Consider the following 18,666-nt stretch of genomic DNA (forward strand, 5'->3'; position numbering starts at 1 on the left):
AATGACTCTGAATCAACCAAAGTCATCTAAAAAAAAAAACGCACCAAAAAAAAATAAATAATGTATTGATATTTGGATCTCAAATTATATATTGCTGCAAAATGCAAAAAACTTGGACGAGGTGCAATAAAAAGTTGCCGATTATTGAAAATGACTTTAACTTTTCATTCATTTCCCTTGTGTGACTTTAACTTTTCATTCATTTCCCTTGTCTAAGCCTCATCACCGAATTCAAAGGGCCTATCTGCTTTACCATTTACCATGAGCTGTTCTTCGTTATTACACTTTTATTCTAACGGTTTCGACTTGCAAACACTAAAGTCAGTTTTTCTACAAATATTTTTCCCAAAAAAAAAAAACAACAAACAAACAAACACTTTCTTTCCGCTGGAGTTTATGCAATGCAATTGAGTTTTTACCATCTTCAATGGGATATCTATAATAAATAAGTTTTGTTGCTTGGTTGAGTACCAATTGAGATTCTCGTATTTTTTCAAAGTTTGCAACTTGTTCGTCATATTACACTACCCACATCGAACTAAATCAACCAATTTGGTAATTCTTTAAATTAAGCGCGCTTAATTTTGAAAAGAGAAGAGATGGATTCTCTTATCAGTGACCAGACACGACTCCTCCTACTAAATAAATAAACAGGCTAATAAATATTATATAGAGATGGGTCCAAGTGGGATAGACTTTGGTTCCCTATCATTTGTTGTTATTGCTGTTTCTGTTGCCGTTGTTGAGGGAAAACTTTGATAACTCTAGGGACCCTACCCTAGCAGGTAAACCACCACCAACTTTTTTTCCTCCTCCGCCTCCACCCTCTCCTCCAATAGCATTGTATACAGTTTTACTAGTGTTTATTCTTGCACATTTTTATTTATTGACGATACCATTCTTTACATAATGACTCTTTTATTATACCATCTTGAATATTCAAGAAAACCCTTCTTTTCATGATGACTCTTTTATTAGTAGGGTAGCGCAACACTACAAATATGTATCTACTTAGCTTTTCTTTTTTTCCCCCGGCTAAAATTTGAAAATTTTCAGCATCTGGGGACATTTCACCTTTTTTAATCTACTCTTCTTTTTCAAAATAGAACTTCACTTAGTTATCAAACAGCATGTCAAAGGGAAAAGGTATGTCGACAATATCATTGAAACTACAATTGGCTGGTTTTTTTTTCTTTCCTCAGCAACTGGAGAATATAATACCTCTTTCTTAATATTTTCCCCAAGGGGCCCTTACATGGTACTAGAGTTACCCAGTTTGTCACTAATGCCATTGAAATGACGATTAGATTCGATTTTCATTGCTCCTCAAAAGTTTCATGTACTGACCTTCAATTTTTTTTTTTTTTTTTAGTTTTAATTGCATACTCAGGTGGTTTAGATACCAGTGTTATCCTTTGTTACTTGGTTGAACTCGGATATGAGGTCATTGCATTCATGGCCAATATAGGTCAAGAGGAAGATTTCGAAGCTGCTGAGAAAAAAGCTTTAGCAATTGGTGCATCAAAGTTTATTCTTGCTGATGTGCGTAAAGAATTTGTTGAAAAAGTTTGTTTTCCTGCTATTCAAACCAATGCTATCTATGAAAACACGTATCTTTTGGGTACTTCATTAGCCAGACCTGTTATTGCAAAAGCCCTCATCCAAGCTGCTGAAGAAAATGGATGTTTTGCAGTTAGTCATGGTTGTACCGGAAAAGGTAACGATCAAGTTAGATTTGAATTGAGTTTTTATGCTTTGAAGCCAGATATTGTGGTCATTGCTCCATGGAGGGATCCTGCATTCTTCAACAGATTTGCCGGAAGAAATGATTTGTTGGAGTATGCAGCTTTGAAAAATATTCCGGTTTCACAGACCAAAGCAAAACCATGGTCGACTGACGAAAACTTGGCTCATATTTCATTTGAGGCTGGAATTTTGGAGAACCCCAATACCACCCCTCCAAAAGATATGTGGAAATTGACAGTTGATCCAACCGATGCCCCAGACAAGCCTGAACATTTTTCAGTTGTTTTTGAAAAGGGTTTGCCTGTTAAATTGATACTAGATGATCAAAAGAAAACTATAACTGAACCTGTTGAGTTATTTACCGAGGCTAACGCTTTGGCCAGAAGAAATGGTGTTGGTAGAATTGACATTGTTGAGAATAGGTTTATTGGTATAAAATCAAGAGGTTGTTACGAAACCCCAGGATTGACTATTTTGAGAAATACTCATATCGACTTGGAGGGATTGACTTTGGACCGTGAAGTGAGAGCTATTAGAGATCAATTTGTTACTCCAACTTGGGCCAAGATTTTGTACAACGGCATGTATTTTACCCCAGAAGGAGAATATGTTAGATCTATGATCCAGCCTTCTCAAAACACGGTGAATGGTGTTGTTAGAGGTGCTTGTTATAAAGGATCTGTTACAATTTTGGGTAGATATTCAGACACAGAGAAATTGTACGATGAAACAGAGTCTTCCATGGATGAGCTCACTGGATTCTCACCAGAAGACACTTCTGGTTTCATTGCAGTTCAAGCTATCAGAATCAAAAAGTACGGTGAAGCTGCCAGGGAAAAAGGTGCTCGCTTAGAGCTTTGAGTGAGTGAGTGAGTGGTGTTAATGAGGAGGGATTAGTTTGTCCTTTTTACATAATTTGTACATTTTTATTTTACCTTTTTTTTTTTTAAAAAAAAAAATTACAGTCATTACTATAGTTTGTCTTTCCAAACTTGCAATTGGCAAATAAATTCGGAGGGGTTTCCCACTTGTTTAGGAATGCTTCTCTTTGCTACTTGATTGCTCTTACTCAACTCATGATGTCGCTCGAGGTGCTTTATCCACGAGTTCAAGACTTGTAAGGCAACTTCTTTTGAGCCGGCGTCCTCTAACAACTCCTGTTCATGGGCATAATAATAAGCGGCACTCAACCAAATTACTTTGTTGAACATTGGGAACCTGAATTTAGCTGGTACCTTTGTTTTCGTCTCTACATCGTATATTTTCAACTGCATTGTCATATCTTTTAGCGTTAGATAGTTGCCACCATAAACGACCGAGTCTTGAGGTGTGTGAACACTATGTATCCAACCGCTCGGTATTATAAATAAATCACCTGGTTGTAAAGTAATTTTGAATCCTCCCAGGGGGAAAACACGTTTTTTGTTCTTTATCACAGAATACTCAGGAAACCAAATAAAGTTTTGCTTAGGCTCCAAACACCACGAGGTGTATAGTTCTAAATTGATATCGCTTGGAGGAAACATTAAAAAGGTTTTGCAACCTTTTAGGACAGTATAGTAAACAGAAGTGCCACCAAAATCAATATGGAAATCAGTGTAGCAATCCTTCACTGACATGAGACAGTACTTGGTCACTTTGCTTCTTTCTTGGTCATCGTTGGGGTCCCATACCTTGTCTACAATATCCATATCGCGCACCATTTGCGGCCGCTTGAAACCAGTGCCCAACTTTGCAACTTTTGAAATCTCTAGCGATATAACGTTGCGTATTCTGTCTCTATACTGCGGATCTGTATTGAAATATTTCCGCCACTGATTCAATTTCCACGCAGGCGAGACACTTTGCTGGGAAATGACATCCATTACTTCCACGGGCATGTCTTCACCACAGCATTGTGTGATAAAATCAACGGTCAAATCCTCTCGATTTAGCGGTAGTTCCATACCGACAACGGAGAGGTCTGCTTGTGGGATAAGAACCGGCTTAAGAATTTTGGAGTTTATCACATCTGCCTTGGTAAGATGGTCTTGGATGCTTATATCTGGCGAACCTTTGAACTCTAGGAAATTGGATAACTGGAAATGGGAGGATTTGTCTATGGCAATTGTTTCTCCCTCGTTTAGCGCCACATAGTCAATCGATATCCTTGATCTTTTAGATTTGCGTTTCAAAACAGAGGGTCCTTGGGTCTGGCTGCATTTAGAACAATGATACGAGACAAAGTTGCCTATTTCGTAATCAGGTATCTTTAAGCACTTTATATGAAACCATTGATTGCATTTTGTGCATTGGATCCAGGTAACTTCACCATCTTCATCACCACCGTCAAGCAATCCATTCTCACTTGCCACGCACAATGGACATATATCTGTGGACCGTGCCATTGAATGCATATTGTACCTATCTACCAGAAATTGATGAGAATTTGATTTGATCATATAAGAATGCAAAAAAAAAAAAAAAAAAAATAAAATACAAAGTGAAAGTTTGATAAGCTCTTTTTCTGTATGGTGAATTTACAAGATTGAAAAATACAAGTCCAAAGGTAAGTATGGTTCTTATTACAAAGAGATTGGTCGGTGGTACTTGGAAGAAGCTGTTTGTGAGAAGAGCTGTTACAAGATGGCTCACATCTATATCTAAAGAAGCAGATGAATGTCGTCAGCAACAGCGGTTTCTAGAGGAGTATAAGATCCGGACTATGTTGGAGCAACCTATATTCCACTATGCTGCAAGACCGCTACCCCAGTTACTGATTAATCAGCTATACAGACAATCTGAGAATTTGCTGCCCAATTTTATACTACAAAATGCTCGGGAAACAATTGAGAACTTGCTCGTCTTCAATGCCAGGAGAATAACCGAGTTTCGCAAGCTCCCGTACCTTGTTGTATTGAATCCTTCGATTCTGGAAAGCTATGAAACTTATCTTCAGCTGATGAGCTCATTGCTAAAAGCAAGTTTGTACTATCCACATACTTTGGAAGAAAACACGGACTTTACTGAGAATGTTTTATCCAAATTCATCAACATACACGCAGATACCTTGCCTAGTTTGTCGAGGGGGTTTGAGGAAGTGAGCAATCTATTATCAGCAGAGCAAATAAAGAAATTCTTGGACGAACATTTGAAGGAGCGGATCAGAATGAGACTCATTGCTCATCAGCATGTGACATTGACTAAATCACTCGGTAGTGATGACGCCCATGCATTTGTTCCAGGTGGTAAATATAATGGTGTGATAAAACAACTAGACATATGCGATGTTATCAAAAAAAACGCAGAATTGGTAAATGATATTACAATGATGAAATATGACCAGTCTGTGCCAGTTGTGATCAATACGATTAACACAACGGAAGCAGCCTTTCCACCATCTTCTACTTCCAATGACGAAGCTTTGACATTCCCTTATATTGAATATCACCTCGATTACATTCTTATGGAACTATTCAAGAACTCATTTAGGGCACACATAGAAAATAGGATTTCAGACCACATCCAAGTAACTGTTTCCATATCGCAAACAGTTCCAAAGACAATGGAGATAAGAATCAGAGACAGAGGCAATGGGATCCCTTGTTCAACATTGAAGCATATTTTCGAGTATTCATTCACCACGTATAAAAACAACGAGGGTGAAGGCTTCAAAACCTTGAATGTGCCACCCGAATACTTGGGTGGTGGTAATGCTGTTGCCGGCATGGGGTTTGGTTTACCTTTAGCAAAACATTACATGGAAATATTCAACTCGGCACTTGAAAACAGCAGCAGTAGCGATTCAGAGTCTCCCGTAAGAGTAAAAGAAGGGCTGTTATCACTACAAACTTACCCCGGATGGGGTACAGACGTATACTTGAAGACAGCAGAAACCTAATCCAAGCCTGTCCTTGTAAAATCTAGAGACTCATGCCTCTATGGCTTTTATTTTTTTATTTTTTTATTTTTTTTTTTTTTTTTCAAAAAATTATCAACAAAAAAAAAAAAAAAAGTACAATACAAGGATAAAGATCACGACGACGACATCATCTTTGTATACACCTGCGGACCCTATAAGTGAACTTGGAATAAGAGAATGAGTGACACATATGTTGTCCTCCATGTTTGTACAACTTGTGATGACTCGAATACACAAGTCACTAAGGACACAACAGAGGTGATATCATTTTCGTGGTCTGCAATCGAAGTTACCACTTTGAATATAATGCATTCAGAAACAATTTTGGTGCGTCCTGTGAATACCCCAATAACCCCCTACTGTACCCAAGTAAACAAGCTCACGTGGGAAGATGTTAAAGATGCAGGCACATTCAAGGACGCAATCACTCTTTTTGATAAGTGGATTTTGAAGGAGATTTTGAGCAAAAACAAGGAGTTCACCTTTGTAGTATTTGATAGCTCAAAGTTGAGAGTTCAGCTACCACGTGAGGCCAGAGATAAGGGTGTTGTTTTGCCTCCTTATTTGCAGCACCCGAAATTGTTTGATTTGACGGTGGAGTATTCCAAATGGCAAACAACTCACCCGGAAGCGGTATCTTACACAGCTTCATCCTTGGCAAATCTAGTAACAGCTTTGGAAGTGGATAGCGATAGTATCGAGGACTTCCAGGTGGGTGGTACGAGTAGCCTGCATGCTACCTCACAAGGAGAAGCTTCTTTAGAAGTGATAGCAACGAGAAATAGTGATATTTCCAAGAAGGACTTGCCACAGTTGATTACAAAGTTAGTAATCCAGTTGATGAAAAAGGCGCTTCCCGTTGAAGAACACGCGACAGTTTTCACTCACCCATATGACATAGCTGAGGACGTGAAGGCTTTTGTTAAGGAACGGTCAAAAGTTTTATATCTTTCTAATTTGCCGCCTGATACTACACAATCGGAATTAGAGTACTGGTTTACACAATATAGCGGACGCCCGGTTGCGTTTTGGACGTTGAAAAATTTAGATGATAGTAAACTTGCACATCAGCTAAACAAGGGTATATCTGGCTTTGTGGTTTTTGGAAGTCATGAAGAGGCTACAGAGTCGTTGGTAATGAACGGGAAGGCTTTCGGCGACCGAGCAATTGAAGTACAACCATCTTCAACTATTGTTCTCGACACTGCCAATGATTTGTTGGCGCCTTTTCCTCTATCTAAGAATAGACCAAGGCCCGGAGATTGGACTTGTCCCTCTTGTGGATTTTCTAATTTCCAGAGGAGAACGCATTGTTTCAGGTGTTCCTTTTCCGCTTCAAGCGCAGTTGCTATACAAGAGTCCATTTTCTCTCGAAGTCTGTCGAACCAATCTAAAGATACTAGAGGAGATACTAATGCTCATCTAGATCAAAATGGACCAGAAAAGTTTAACGAGCGTTCTTTAGATGGCTCGCGGAAACTGAACAATCAAGTTGGCAAAATTACCACGTACAATGGACCAAATTCAACAAGCGAGAGTCTCCCAAATACCGCAACGAATAATTCTCATAACAGGCCCCAGTTTAACAATAGCGTTCCATTTAGAGCTGGAGATTGGAAATGCGATCTTTGTGCATATCATAACTTTGCAAAAAACATGACATGCTTGAAATGTGGTGCTTCAAAGTCGCTAACGGCCTATACTGGCGTACACAACAATTCAATTTTTTCAATGAACTCGACAGCAGCAGCTATCGCGGCGGCCACAGCAAGTGGCCAACCATTGAACATAAATAATAGTTTCATTAAGATGCACCAGCTGCAGGCTCATCATCTTATACAACTGCAGCAACAACAACAACAACAACAACAACATCATCATCATCATCGCCAGACACATGTTGCTCCAAATAGTGTGATACACCCAGGTCAATCCTATATGAGTTTTGAAAAGGGGCAATCAAACTATGCTGTAAGAAATTCAAGTACAGCCACGACTTATGGCCAGCAGGGGTCAGGACATCAACAACAGTTGCACTTGCATTTGAATCAACCAGTAAGCCATACTGGGATTTTGAATCAGCAGCAATTCTATATGAACTCGCCTGCTATAAATGAGTGAAATGGGCACTAGTGAAAGTGATGGAAGAAAATGGTGAATTGGATATTCATTTCATTTTTTTTTTTTTTTTTTACTAAGGTGAAGCTCAGTGAAGTCCACTGAAGTTGCTTTTAAATGCAGGTTGGTTATAGAATCCAAACGTAATATAAGTCAATAGAAACTAATGGTTTGAACTTTTTTACATGGCAATTAGGTATTTCAACATCTCTCTGAAAACATCTCTTGACACGTCAAACGAAAGGTGAGAAAGGAAAGAAAAAAAAAAAAAAAAACCGAAATTGATAAATGGAAAGGATAATTGAAGATTATTCTCATACCATACCATAGCTTGGGACGAAGATGACCGTCAATAAGTACTCAGTGATATTGCCCACGTACAATGAGAAGAGAAACCTACCAATTCTCATCTACTTATTGAACAAAACATTCAAAGAAAATAATTTGGCATGGGAAGTTATCATTGTTGATGATAACTCCCCTGACGGGACACAAGAGATTGCCAAAAAACTAATTGACATTTACGGATCGGAGCACATTTTATTACGCCCAAGAGCCGGAAAATTAGGGTTGGGAACTGCTTATGTTCATGGGTTGCAATATGTGACAGGCAATTTTGTGATTATAATGGATGCAGATTTCAGCCATCACCCAGAGGCTATACCCGAGTTTATTGCCAAACAAAAGACTGAAGACTACGATATTGTTACAGGTACAAGGTATGCAGGTGATGGGGGTGTTTACGGATGGGATTTCAAAAGAAAATTGATCTCTAGAGGTGCCAATTTCTTAGCTACGGTTGTTTTGAATCCACGTGTGAGTGATTTAACTGGAAGTTTCAGATTGTACAAGACTAATGTGTTGAGGAAAATCATTGATGTGACTCAGTCAAAGGGCTATGTTTTCCAAATGGAAATGATGGTGAGAGCTAGAAGTTTGGGGTTCACAGTAGGCGAAGTGCCAATTAGTTTTGTAGATAGGTTATATGGAGAGAGTAAATTGGGAGGAGACGAGATAGTTCAGTACGCAAAGGGTGTATGGACTTTGTTTACTAGCGTTTAAGTGACAACAGTTGAGGAACTCCCCTGTTCTTATAGAGAGGGTGAGAGAGATAATGAAAAGAGAGCGCCAAAGTGAACCTTTTTATTATACGCGTTTATTGAAATTTTTCAATCTCTTTTTTTTTTTTCTTTTCTTTTCCTGCTAATAATTCACTTGCTTAGTCCGATTTTTCACTGCACTCTGGTAAAGAGTAATGGCTAAGGACACATATTTGAGGAAAGTGCTTGGAGAGAAATGCTTTGATAAAGTGAGACATGCCAAAGTGTTGTTGGTTGGTGCTGGAGGTATTGGCTGTGAGCTATTGAAAAATTTAGTTTTAACAGGGTACAATGAAATTCATGTAGTCGATTTGGATACCATCACACTTTCTAATTTGAATCGGCAATTTTTGTTTAGAAAGAGTGACATTGACAAGTCAAAGTCATTGACTGTTGTGAAAGCCGTTGAATCGTTTAATTACTTTGACTCTGAGCTTGTTCCACATCATGGGAATATTATGGATACTAGACAATTTCCATTACAATGGTGGGAACAGTTTACATATATCTTCAATGCCTTGGACAACGTAGAAGCAAGACATTATGTGAATAAGATCTGTCTCTTTTTGAGAAAACCATTAATGGAAAGCGGGACAGAAGGTTATGGGGGCCAAATAAATCCAATATTCCCCTATTACAGTGAATGCTTTGATTGTCAAAAGCATATATCTCCCAAGACATATCCTGTGTGCACGATTAGGTCTACGCCCTCGCAGCCTGTTCATTGTATTACATGGGCCAAAGAATTCTTGTTTCGGCAGTTATTTGACGAAGCGGATGAAGCTAGTTCTTTGAATGATGCAGATGCAATAGCGAATGAAGCGGAAAACAAGGAAGAGATTGAAAACTTGACGAAAGAAGCGAACGAGTTGGCAGAATTACGCAGGATGATATACGATAACGAGAAGGAACAGTTTACTGAAGAGATGATACGCAATATATTTACCGTTGACATTGAGCGGTTGTTATTGATTGAGGATCTTTGGAAAACACGACTGAAACCTACTCCGCTTGACTTTGATACATACCAGAAAGAATTGAAGCTGAAACTATCAGATAATGCGAATGATTCAATTTTGATTGCAGAGACTAAGAACTGGTCAGTGCTTGAGAATTTATATGCCTTGTGCAAATCAAGCGAACGTTTGCAAACAAGACTAAAACTGGGAAAAGAACATTTTATATCCTTTGATAAGGATGATGACGATGCCATGACTTTTGTTGCAGCAGCTTCTAATTTGAGATCGCATATTTTCCATATTAGCACCAAGTCCAAATTCGACATTAAGGAAATTGCGGGAAATATCATTCCAGCCATTGCAACAACCAATGCAATTGTTGCTGGGTTTGCAAGCGCTACGGGCACTCAGTATTTCTCCTACAATGTCAAGAACAGTGATTTTAGTGAGGTTTTTGAAAAAATCTATACAATGTCAATTTGTTTAAGACCGCAGCAGTATGTAATATCGGCATCCCTCTCAGGCCCGTATGAGAAATGCGTTAGCGATGTTCTCGTTTCAAGAGGTATCCTACATATAAGGGAGCAAGACTTTGAGAACTTGACACTTGGTTGGCTCATAGACAAGTTAGTAGATTCATATGGTTATTCTAGGGACTTTATTTCAATACAAGTGGGAAGTTCTAAATTGATATATGATGCCGAATTTGACGAGTACTTTGACACAAGATTAAAACAAGTGCCGGGGTTGAAAGATCAAGTAATAATCTTGGTTCAGGATGATTCGGATGAGTTGGAAGGTGTTGAGCTTTACTTAATTGTTGAGGAGGAAACTGAGACAAGCCTACCAGTACTAAAAATAGGACGTAATAAGTTGGATAAAGTTTCTGAAAACGACCAAGAGTCTGAAGACGATGACGATATAGAAATTATTGGATTTCAAGATGAAGAGACAGATTCAGATATTGAGATTTTGAATGACGTAGAGGAGAAGAGAGTGTATGAGAAGAGAGTGGAGGAGGCAGATACACAGACCAGTACTAAAAGGAGGAAACTACAATAAAGTTTTTTGTACCAAATCTGTAACAAAGAGAGAGGGTGAAAGAGTGTGTGTAAGAGTGTGAGAGTCTGAGAGAGAGAGAGAGAGAGAGAGAGAGAGAGAGAGTGTGTGTGTGTGTATTTGTGTGTGTCCCTGCATGCGTACTTTGTATCTTCAGTTTTGTAAGTAACTACGTGTGAATTTTTTTTCTTATAGTGAAATTTGGTAACATACAAGATTCCACACCATTAACTGAAAGCAATTTTAGGGCATTTGCTGGATTTCTCATAAAGTCTTTTTTTCAATGTCGTATTCTTTTGTCTCATTTTTTCCCTCTTCTTTTAATAGCTGCTGTTAACAGAAAAAAAAAAAGCTTCATATAGTAGCCATGTAAACTTTTCATAAACCCGTTCTTTATACCCACATCATAAGCAAAACCCCTCCTCTTTTCCACCTTGCATACTTTTTCCAATAGAGTGTTTTTTCTTTTGATTTTATTCAATTATGTCCTGGCAAGCATATACAGACAATTTAACAGCAACGGGAAAAGTCGACAAGGCTGTGTTATACTCTAAAGCAGGCGATTCATTATGGGCACAATCAGGATCATTCCAATTGCAACCAGATGAGATTTTGGCAATTGCTAAAGGGTTCGATGATGCATCAGATTTACAGAGCCACGGTTTACACGCTCAAGGTCAAAAGTATTTCTTATTGAGAAATGACGATAGATCGATATATGGGAAACATGAAGCTGAAGGTTTGATTTGTGTCAGAACTAAGCAGACCATATTAGTAGCTCATTATCCAAGCGGAATCCAACCCGGTGAAGCAACCACTATTGTTGAAAAATTAGCAGATTATTTGATTAGTGTTGGTTATTGAATATAAACCCTTTTTTTCATTTTGAAGAAAAATGGAAAAAAAAAAAGAAAGAAAAAAAATATATTTACCCGGCAGAATAAATAGAGCAGAATAAATGAAGCATTATAAATTGAAGTAAAGTTACTAGATTTTACGTTTTACTTATAAGCTCCAAGTGTTGAACAGATAGAGATAGTGAAGTGAAGTGAAGTGAAGGTGGAGGGTGTGTGTGTGTGTGTGTGGCTGCATGAGATTACTTTTCCAGTGATTGACTTTTCCAGTGAATATAGTAGATTATTGAGTTTTGTCTCTTGTTAATAACCTATTAATGAAAAAGTCTATTGTCAGTAAAACTTTTGTTAAACATTTTTCTACACTCCAATGGTCAGATTCCCTTGTTTCTGACCACTAATATCAATGCCAAATATTATAAACTATTAAGAAGCCGAGAAAGAAGTATGACCTCTTCTTCCCTTCTTCACCCCCTTTTTTTTGTATTTCTTATTTCTTTTTAATTAAAGCAATTAATTCAAAGTGATAAATTTCTAGATGCGAAAAATAAAAATATTAAAGGAGCTGAGAAGAAGAAGAAGAAGAAGAAGAAGTGATTTTCTCAGCTCATCAATTTATATCAAATAGGTTGTTTTCACTATAAAAATGATGAAACATTTTCCAACAAATAGCCTATTAGTGCTAGGACCAGTATTTGTTATAGCTACGGATTTTGTTTTGGCTAGGCTTTCTCAAACCAAAGGAGCTAAAAATTTAACAAGAAAAACCAGTAATCAGCAGTTATCGTCTTCGTCCCTTGGGATGTCGTCCTATAATCCACGCGTATACAGGTCCAGTTGGGTTCAAAAATGGGAAAGCCCGGAGAAGTGAAGTTTAAACAAGTTGTGCTTGCATTGTTTGCATTTCATGCGGACTTTGTTGTAAGAGGAAGCTGTATCTGCTAGAGAGCGGTAGTTGCGATATGCCTGTCCAATAGTTGCAGTAGCTTGACCACTAGATGCAGTTTGATCTAATAATCTCAGTCTGATCACAGTTTAATAGATGCAATCTGATTACAGTTTAGTTGCAGTCTGATTATAGTTGCATTTGACCACTAGACTAGAATTGACCACTAGACTAGAATTGACCACTAGACTATTGACCACTAGACTAGAATTGACCACTAGACTATTGACCACTAGACTAGAATTGACCACTAGACTATTGACCACTAGACTAGAATTGACCACTAGACTATTGACCACTAGACTAGAATTGACCACTAGACTATTGACCACTAGACTAGAATTGACCACTAGACTATTGACCACTAGACTAGAATTAACCACTAGACTAGTATGTTGCATTTTAAGATACCAAAAGTACGATACCATCGAACAATATTCCACTAGAGCCCCTTTTTTGCATTTCAAGATACCAAAAGTACGATATCATCGAACAATATTCCACTAGAGCCCCTTTTTTGCATTTCAAGATACCAAAAGTACGATATTATCGAACAATATTCCACTAGAGCCCCTTTTTTGCATTCTGCAGGCGAATTTAGTTACATTAGCATCCTACAATTCTAGACATATTCCAAGAGCGAGACAGTGTCGATAGTGTTTGTAGCAGCTAGTGTGGTCCACTATCTCGCTCTGCTCAATAGTGTCGAATCTACAGTAATATTAATAGAATCTATAGTAAGTACTTAACATCATATACAAGTAATAAGCTAATATTGGCTCTCGTGGTTGTAACAATGTACTAAATGTTGCTCCACTAGCTCGCTTTGCTCGCTAGTGCCAAACCCATCAGTGCTGTTCCACTAGCTCGCTTTGCTCGCTAGTATCGCTAGTATCGCTTTTTTTTTGCAATCTCAAACCTGTACATGATCACTCTCGCTTCTGATTGATTTTACCTGATTGATTTTTTTTTTTTTCACCCAGTTTTTTATTGGTCGCGAGAGGCTATTCAATAACAAGAATAAGGAATTAGAGGGGTCAAGTTGGCAAGTACCCTTTTTTATGAGAAGCTCGTTGCATAGGATAGCATAGTATTACCATGTTGAACAGACTGATACAGATCACTTCCAAGTCAAGGTTGAGTGTGCGCGCGGTAAGCCAACTCACGTCCAAGAGGTACAATCACCATAGCAGTAACAATCATAGCGACCACGGTCACCATGGAACAGCAGCAGAAGATAAACCATTTGAAATCACCATTACAAAAATATTTGGAATTGCTGCTTTAGCCGGTGGTTTGTTGATGTATAAACGCAAAGATACTTCCGAAACACCGCTTTTCGAATCGGGACTTTTCGAACAAGAACAAAATGGAGAGCGTAGCCACTTGAGAGACAAGAATTTCGAAAATAGATACAAGATTGGATTTATCAAGACATATATCAATGATAACGGCGGAGAGTTTGGTGATCAAATTTATAGAAGAAGTAAAGGTGAAGATGTTCTCAACAATAACTTGCTTGCCGCAAGCTCACCATATGGTAACAGGTTTGGTGCGGGAATCAAGTTGAACGAGTTGGGTCCAAGAAGGGAGAGGATACCTCGTTTTGCTCCTCTTACTGAGAATAATGAGTAAAATTTAATCGAATGTATCACATATTGAAAAGTAAACCAATCTATTTAGCAAGATAGAGTGTCCTTTTTTTCTCTTTTTCTTGTTCATTTTGGCTATTCTGTAAACCGTCGAATTCTCCCGCCAAACTATTCATCTAGCTTGAAGCTCTCGAGTCAATGTAGTTTGCAGATGGGTATAAAAATACTCTTATTTTACAAGCTTTTTCAGACTGTTTGTTTCTACACCCAATGAGAAGCAAAAAAAAAAAAAAAAGGTAAGCACAATTCTATTTAACTTCTCATACCCATTTTAGTTAGAGAAAAGTGAGTCATGGCACAAGTACGTCACAACCCGTGGGCAAAGAGAGACGCATGGAGGTATCAAGGTCAATTTACTAGGTTCAACAGATTCAAAAATGCGTTCCCTGGATTAGGTATTGCCATAGTTGCATTTAGTGGTTATTGCTTAGTTGAAAAATTTGTCTTCCCTAAAAAGCATGACGAGCACCATAATGGGGATCACAATGAACACCACTAGGAAGGAGGATGAAGACAGAGAGAGAGAGAGGAGACATATATGCCGTATAAAGTAAAATGTGGTGTCACAGTTGTGGAGAAAAACCCCCATTTTTGCAAGCTATATTTCAGTGTACAATAATGTGCTGGAATTCATAGATACGTTGAACTTTAAAAGGTAAGCGATTACACACAAACACACACACACACATACAGGCAGGTTTCACGTAGCTAGATATTATTCTATTTACAAAGCTTTTTCTTTTTTTTTTTGTTTTACAACTTGGTATCTCCCTCGTCATATTCTATATCGGGTACTGTACTCTTTGCCAGCAACAAATCTTCAAACATCGAAGTTGTTGATTTTTCTTCTCCTTCAACCATTGACCCTACTGGAGCGCGCAGTTTATTTGCATTTGCTTCCATAAACTTGGTTTCGTCACCAGCCAATTTGACCCAATCGTCAATGTAATTTTGTTCATTACGCAAATTCCAATCAGCATGGGTAGATTCAAATACCGCTCCATGCATTGCACTTTCTTCCCTCGCGATATGGCTCTCCATCTCCTCAGCCATACGCAATTTGTAATATTCGAACCTTGCCATATCGTAAGCATCAAAAATATCCGTTACTTCTGGATCGTTCTGTATAATGTACATTGTACGCTGGACAACTGATTCTCCGTCCAATGGTTTTTGAAGCTGTAACATGTGTGACCAGTCACATTTTCGTGATATCTCATCACCCTTATTTTCTATCAAAGTTTTAGGACGTGCTAACTCCCATGGATGTTGTGAATGAAAAAAATTTCTTAATTCGTCTTCAATAAATTTCAACTTTGGTGCTCTGTGAATATTGTTGTTCCGATTAGATCTTTCCAACTTGGTAGAGCGCGTTTTGAATAGTTGCGAGACATGCGATCTTGCTTGTTGTGTTTCTTGGTTTGTCCCCTCTAGAAGATCATTTCGTGGATCTTGACTTTCAGCTTGTTTTATATATGGTTTTTTGATAAGGTTATGTGTTGGTGGATATTTCTCCACAATGTCAAACCATACCGGCTTACGACTTAGTACGCCTGATTGAAGGTATGCCGATGCTCGAGAAAGAACATTAATTGCATCTTTTTGGAGCTTCATTGTTACTACCCTTACTACTACTACTACTACTACTACCACTGGCAGATGGGAAGACCTGAATCGAATTATCGCCAAAAAAAAATTTTATTGACTTTTCTTTTTTTTTTTTTTTTTCACTTCTGGAGATGAATTTTTTTTTTGTCACTTTGTTAGTAGCTTTTTCCCTTTTCTATAAAACAGATGGGCAAGATTTGGAAAATGATATGAACATAGTTAGACAGGCAAAGGCAATAAAGGATAATTCTGTATTAGAAGTCCCAATAAACTCATTTATACGACGAGTTGGGTCAGAACAGGTACAAAACTCAGGCCCGTTATTGAAATGCATCGATACATTGATTAACAATAATGAGACATTATTATTGAAGAAGTTTAAGCTAGAGCCTATTTATGATCAGTATGAGTTTAGACAACAGATTTGGGATAATTTAAAAAGAAGGAAACCCGATATTGATGCTAGACTATCGCAGAGACAAAAAGAGAATCATCATCTGCAGAGTATTCTATATACTCCGAAATATAACAAGTTTATCAAAGAGTTGTATCCCTTGCGGAGTGATAATGATTATAGGCTCTTCCAGCCCCTGGAGAGGTTTTTTGATTTGAAGAGTAACCACGATAAATATTCCAGGATCAATCAAGAGAGTTTGTACAGAAGGTATTTGGATTTGCCAAAACCAGCACCACGATATCTTCCATTTCGCATTCTTCAGGATTTTCTTGACAAATTTGCTTTGAGCAATGCTCAATTTGCAAACAGAAATGTAATAGAAGGTTGTAAACTTAAGGGGGATACAGCAAGCGCTGTTAGTGCGATTGTTGCCGAAAATCAACGACGAAGAGATTACTTGAATATGGTGAAACGAGTGTTTAACGACTTGAAAGATGCAAATTTCGAGATTACAGAGCAAGAACAGATACGGTTGATTTATCTATCATATTTCAAAGACCAAAAGGATATTTTAGACGGAATTGAAGACACGAATAATACTAAAGAATTGGGTTATAACGAGTTTACGTTCAACGATTACAAACTGATTTTGAAGACATCGAGTGAGAGGAGTGATGTATATGGAATATTGTTGTTTTTGGCAACTCGTCACGATAGATTTGATGTCATTCAAAGTATCCTTCCTAGAATTGGGATGGGTGAGATCATTGGACATGAAAAGGACAAGCCTAATAACAAGCTTAAGAATAAGGACGACAAGAACAAGGATCATCGTAGTTTCAAACCAATTGATATATCGTTACTCAACTTGGTTGGTTTTTTTGTTAATCATATTGAGAGACCTGGGTATTCTACTTATTTGGCTAAAACTATAGAGAAGATTAAGAAAATACCAGTAATAAACGGTAAGATAGTTGACCATTTGATCAAGATGTTGGTGGATTTAAAGTTGATTAGACATGCAGAACTCTTGTTTGAGACTGCTTACTTTAAATCTCAGGGGGAAGAATCACAAATGACTCAGGAGTGGCTTTATGTATATACTAAGCTAAAAGTGCTAACTGGAGACAAAGAGACGTTTTATAAGTTATCCCCAAGTCATGTATCTTTTACAAGTTTATTCCGTGGATATAGAGAGTGCCAACAACCCTTTGAGAGGGTTAAACAACTTCTTTTAATAATGGATAAACTATCTACACAAACAATGAGTACTACTATGTACTTTGAAATATTCAAAGGCTTCCTCAGTCGAGCTGATTGGGAGTTTGATGATTTGATATTTGTTTTAGCGCGCTTAGTCAAGGAAATCGATCTGGGGAAAAATGATAACGACCAATATAGTTTGAAAAAATTGATATCCAAGGGGGCGTTGAATATCAATGTTGAATTACAATTATATATGGCTGAGTTTGAACCAGCAAGGTTAAACCCGGATCTAAGGTTAAGTCGATTGTTAATGGAGCTTATCTTTATGGTTTGTGAAACAAAACTACGCGCACTAGAGGAAGATACAATTTTGGCAGAGAAAAGATTGAGTCAAACAAAGTTGAGCTGGTTGCAAATGATGGAAGATATACCTAGGATAGGATCTGGTATGCAAGCCGACAGACTTGCGTATATCAACAAGATTGTTTTAATTGACATATTGTCAATTATGTTTTAATAAAGAACTCTTTGAGAAGTAGTGACATTATCGAGCAGAGCGAGATAGTGTTGTAACAAGCTACTAAGCTACCAAGTGTTGCCCCACCATCTTGGTCCTGCTTGATAGTGGAGTACAATTAAATATATTTTTATTAAGCTGATTAATTTTCGTAATTATCTAGATACCCTTTTAGCTTACCTTTACCTAAATAAGTAATAAAGGATAGTTATCAACAAAATCTTAATTATTAATTGTTTTTTCTTCAAGTCAGGTGACTAAAAGGGGAGGGACTCCCTTTTATTTTGCTACCAACTGTTATGCGCACCACGTTACTTCTAATCAAATCTTGTAAATATGAAAAATCCATACCATAAATGAAAAACTCCGAAGAAAACAAGAAAAAAGAATGCAAATTTAGTGAGAATATTATCGGGTGAAGAAAATCAACGAAATAATAAAGAGAGAATTAGAAGTAAAAGAGCAAATGTTACTAGTAGTGGTGGTGGTGGAGGAGGAGGAGGTGGAAGTCATGTGTGAATCAAAAACAGGGTTTGGTTATTTGGTAACAAGGACTATATTTGATATATGCCGTAGGGGCTTTTTTTATTTTTTTTTTATTTT

The 18,666-nt window shown here is 37.7% G+C and overlaps 8 protein-coding genes across 8 annotated transcripts; 6 read left to right on the plus strand and 2 right to left on the minus strand. All coding sequences in view use genetic code 12, as the record gives it.

The window, feature by feature from the left end:
• Positions 1 to 1,130: 1,130 nt before the first annotated feature.
• Positions 1,131 to 2,607, plus strand: ARG1 (argininosuccinate synthase; the record flags this gene model as incomplete). The annotated part of the gene is made up of 2 exons (XM_049325928.1): positions 1,131 to 1,146; positions 1,373 to 2,607. The coding sequence occupies 2 exons, from the start codon at positions 1,131 to 1,133 to the stop codon at positions 2,605 to 2,607; spliced, it is 1,251 nt and encodes a 416-aa protein (XP_049178556.1).
• Positions 2,608 to 2,717: 110 nt separating this feature from the next.
• On the minus strand, positions 2,718 to 4,142 carry KGF56_004484 ([Histone H3]-lysine-36 demethylase; the record flags this gene model as incomplete). The annotated part of the gene is made up of 1 exon (XM_049325929.1): positions 2,718 to 4,142. The coding sequence occupies one exon, from the start codon at positions 4,140 to 4,142 to the stop codon at positions 2,718 to 2,720; it is 1,425 nt and encodes a 474-aa protein (XP_049178557.1).
• Positions 4,143 to 4,300: 158 nt separating this feature from the next.
• NRP1 (Nrp1p) lies at positions 4,301 to 7,768 on the plus strand (the record flags this gene model as incomplete). The annotated part of the gene is made up of 3 exons (XM_049325930.1): positions 4,301 to 5,542; positions 5,894 to 6,864; positions 6,988 to 7,768. 3 exons carry the CDS (start codon positions 4,301 to 4,303, stop codon positions 7,766 to 7,768), a joined length of 2,994 nt encoding a protein of 997 aa, XP_049178558.1.
• Positions 7,769 to 8,107: 339 nt separating this feature from the next.
• On the plus strand, positions 8,108 to 11,747 carry KGF56_004486 (UBA2; the record flags this gene model as incomplete). Its single annotated transcript, XM_049325931.1, has 4 exons — positions 8,108 to 8,800; positions 8,863 to 8,867; positions 9,017 to 10,820; positions 11,421 to 11,747. The coding sequence occupies 4 exons, from the start codon at positions 8,108 to 8,110 to the stop codon at positions 11,745 to 11,747; spliced, it is 2,829 nt and encodes a 942-aa protein (XP_049178559.1).
• Positions 11,748 to 12,735: 988 nt separating this feature from the next.
• KGF56_004487 (uncharacterized protein) lies at positions 12,736 to 13,190 on the plus strand (the record flags this gene model as incomplete). Its single annotated transcript, XM_049325932.1, has 2 exons — positions 12,736 to 12,759; positions 12,819 to 13,190. The coding sequence occupies 2 exons, from the start codon at positions 12,736 to 12,738 to the stop codon at positions 13,188 to 13,190; spliced, it is 396 nt and encodes a 131-aa protein (XP_049178560.1).
• Positions 13,191 to 13,781: 591 nt separating this feature from the next.
• KGF56_004488 (uncharacterized protein) lies at positions 13,782 to 14,318 on the plus strand (the record flags this gene model as incomplete). The annotated part of the gene is made up of 1 exon (XM_049325933.1): positions 13,782 to 14,318. The coding sequence occupies one exon, from the start codon at positions 13,782 to 13,784 to the stop codon at positions 14,316 to 14,318; it is 537 nt and encodes a 178-aa protein (XP_049178561.1).
• A 770-nt stretch (positions 14,319 to 15,088) lies between these two features.
• KGF56_004489 (mitochondrial 37S ribosomal protein mS23) lies at positions 15,089 to 15,949 on the minus strand (the record flags this gene model as incomplete). Its single annotated transcript, XM_049325934.1, has 1 exon — positions 15,089 to 15,949. One exon carries the CDS (start codon positions 15,947 to 15,949, stop codon positions 15,089 to 15,091), a length of 861 nt encoding a protein of 286 aa, XP_049178562.1.
• A 203-nt stretch (positions 15,950 to 16,152) lies between these two features.
• Positions 16,153 to 18,063, plus strand: KGF56_004490 (uncharacterized protein; the record flags this gene model as incomplete). The annotated part of the gene is made up of 1 exon (XM_049325935.1): positions 16,153 to 18,063. The coding sequence occupies one exon, from the start codon at positions 16,153 to 16,155 to the stop codon at positions 18,061 to 18,063; it is 1,911 nt and encodes a 636-aa protein (XP_049178563.1).
• Positions 18,064 to 18,666: the final 603 nt, after the last annotated feature.

This window comes from Candida oxycetoniae (genome assembly GCF_023343755.2).
Source record: "Candida oxycetoniae strain CBS 10844 chromosome Unknown scaffold14, whole genome shotgun sequence".
Taxonomy (NCBI): Eukaryota; Fungi; Ascomycota; class Pichiomycetes; order Serinales; family Debaryomycetaceae; genus Lodderomyces; species Lodderomyces oxycetoniae.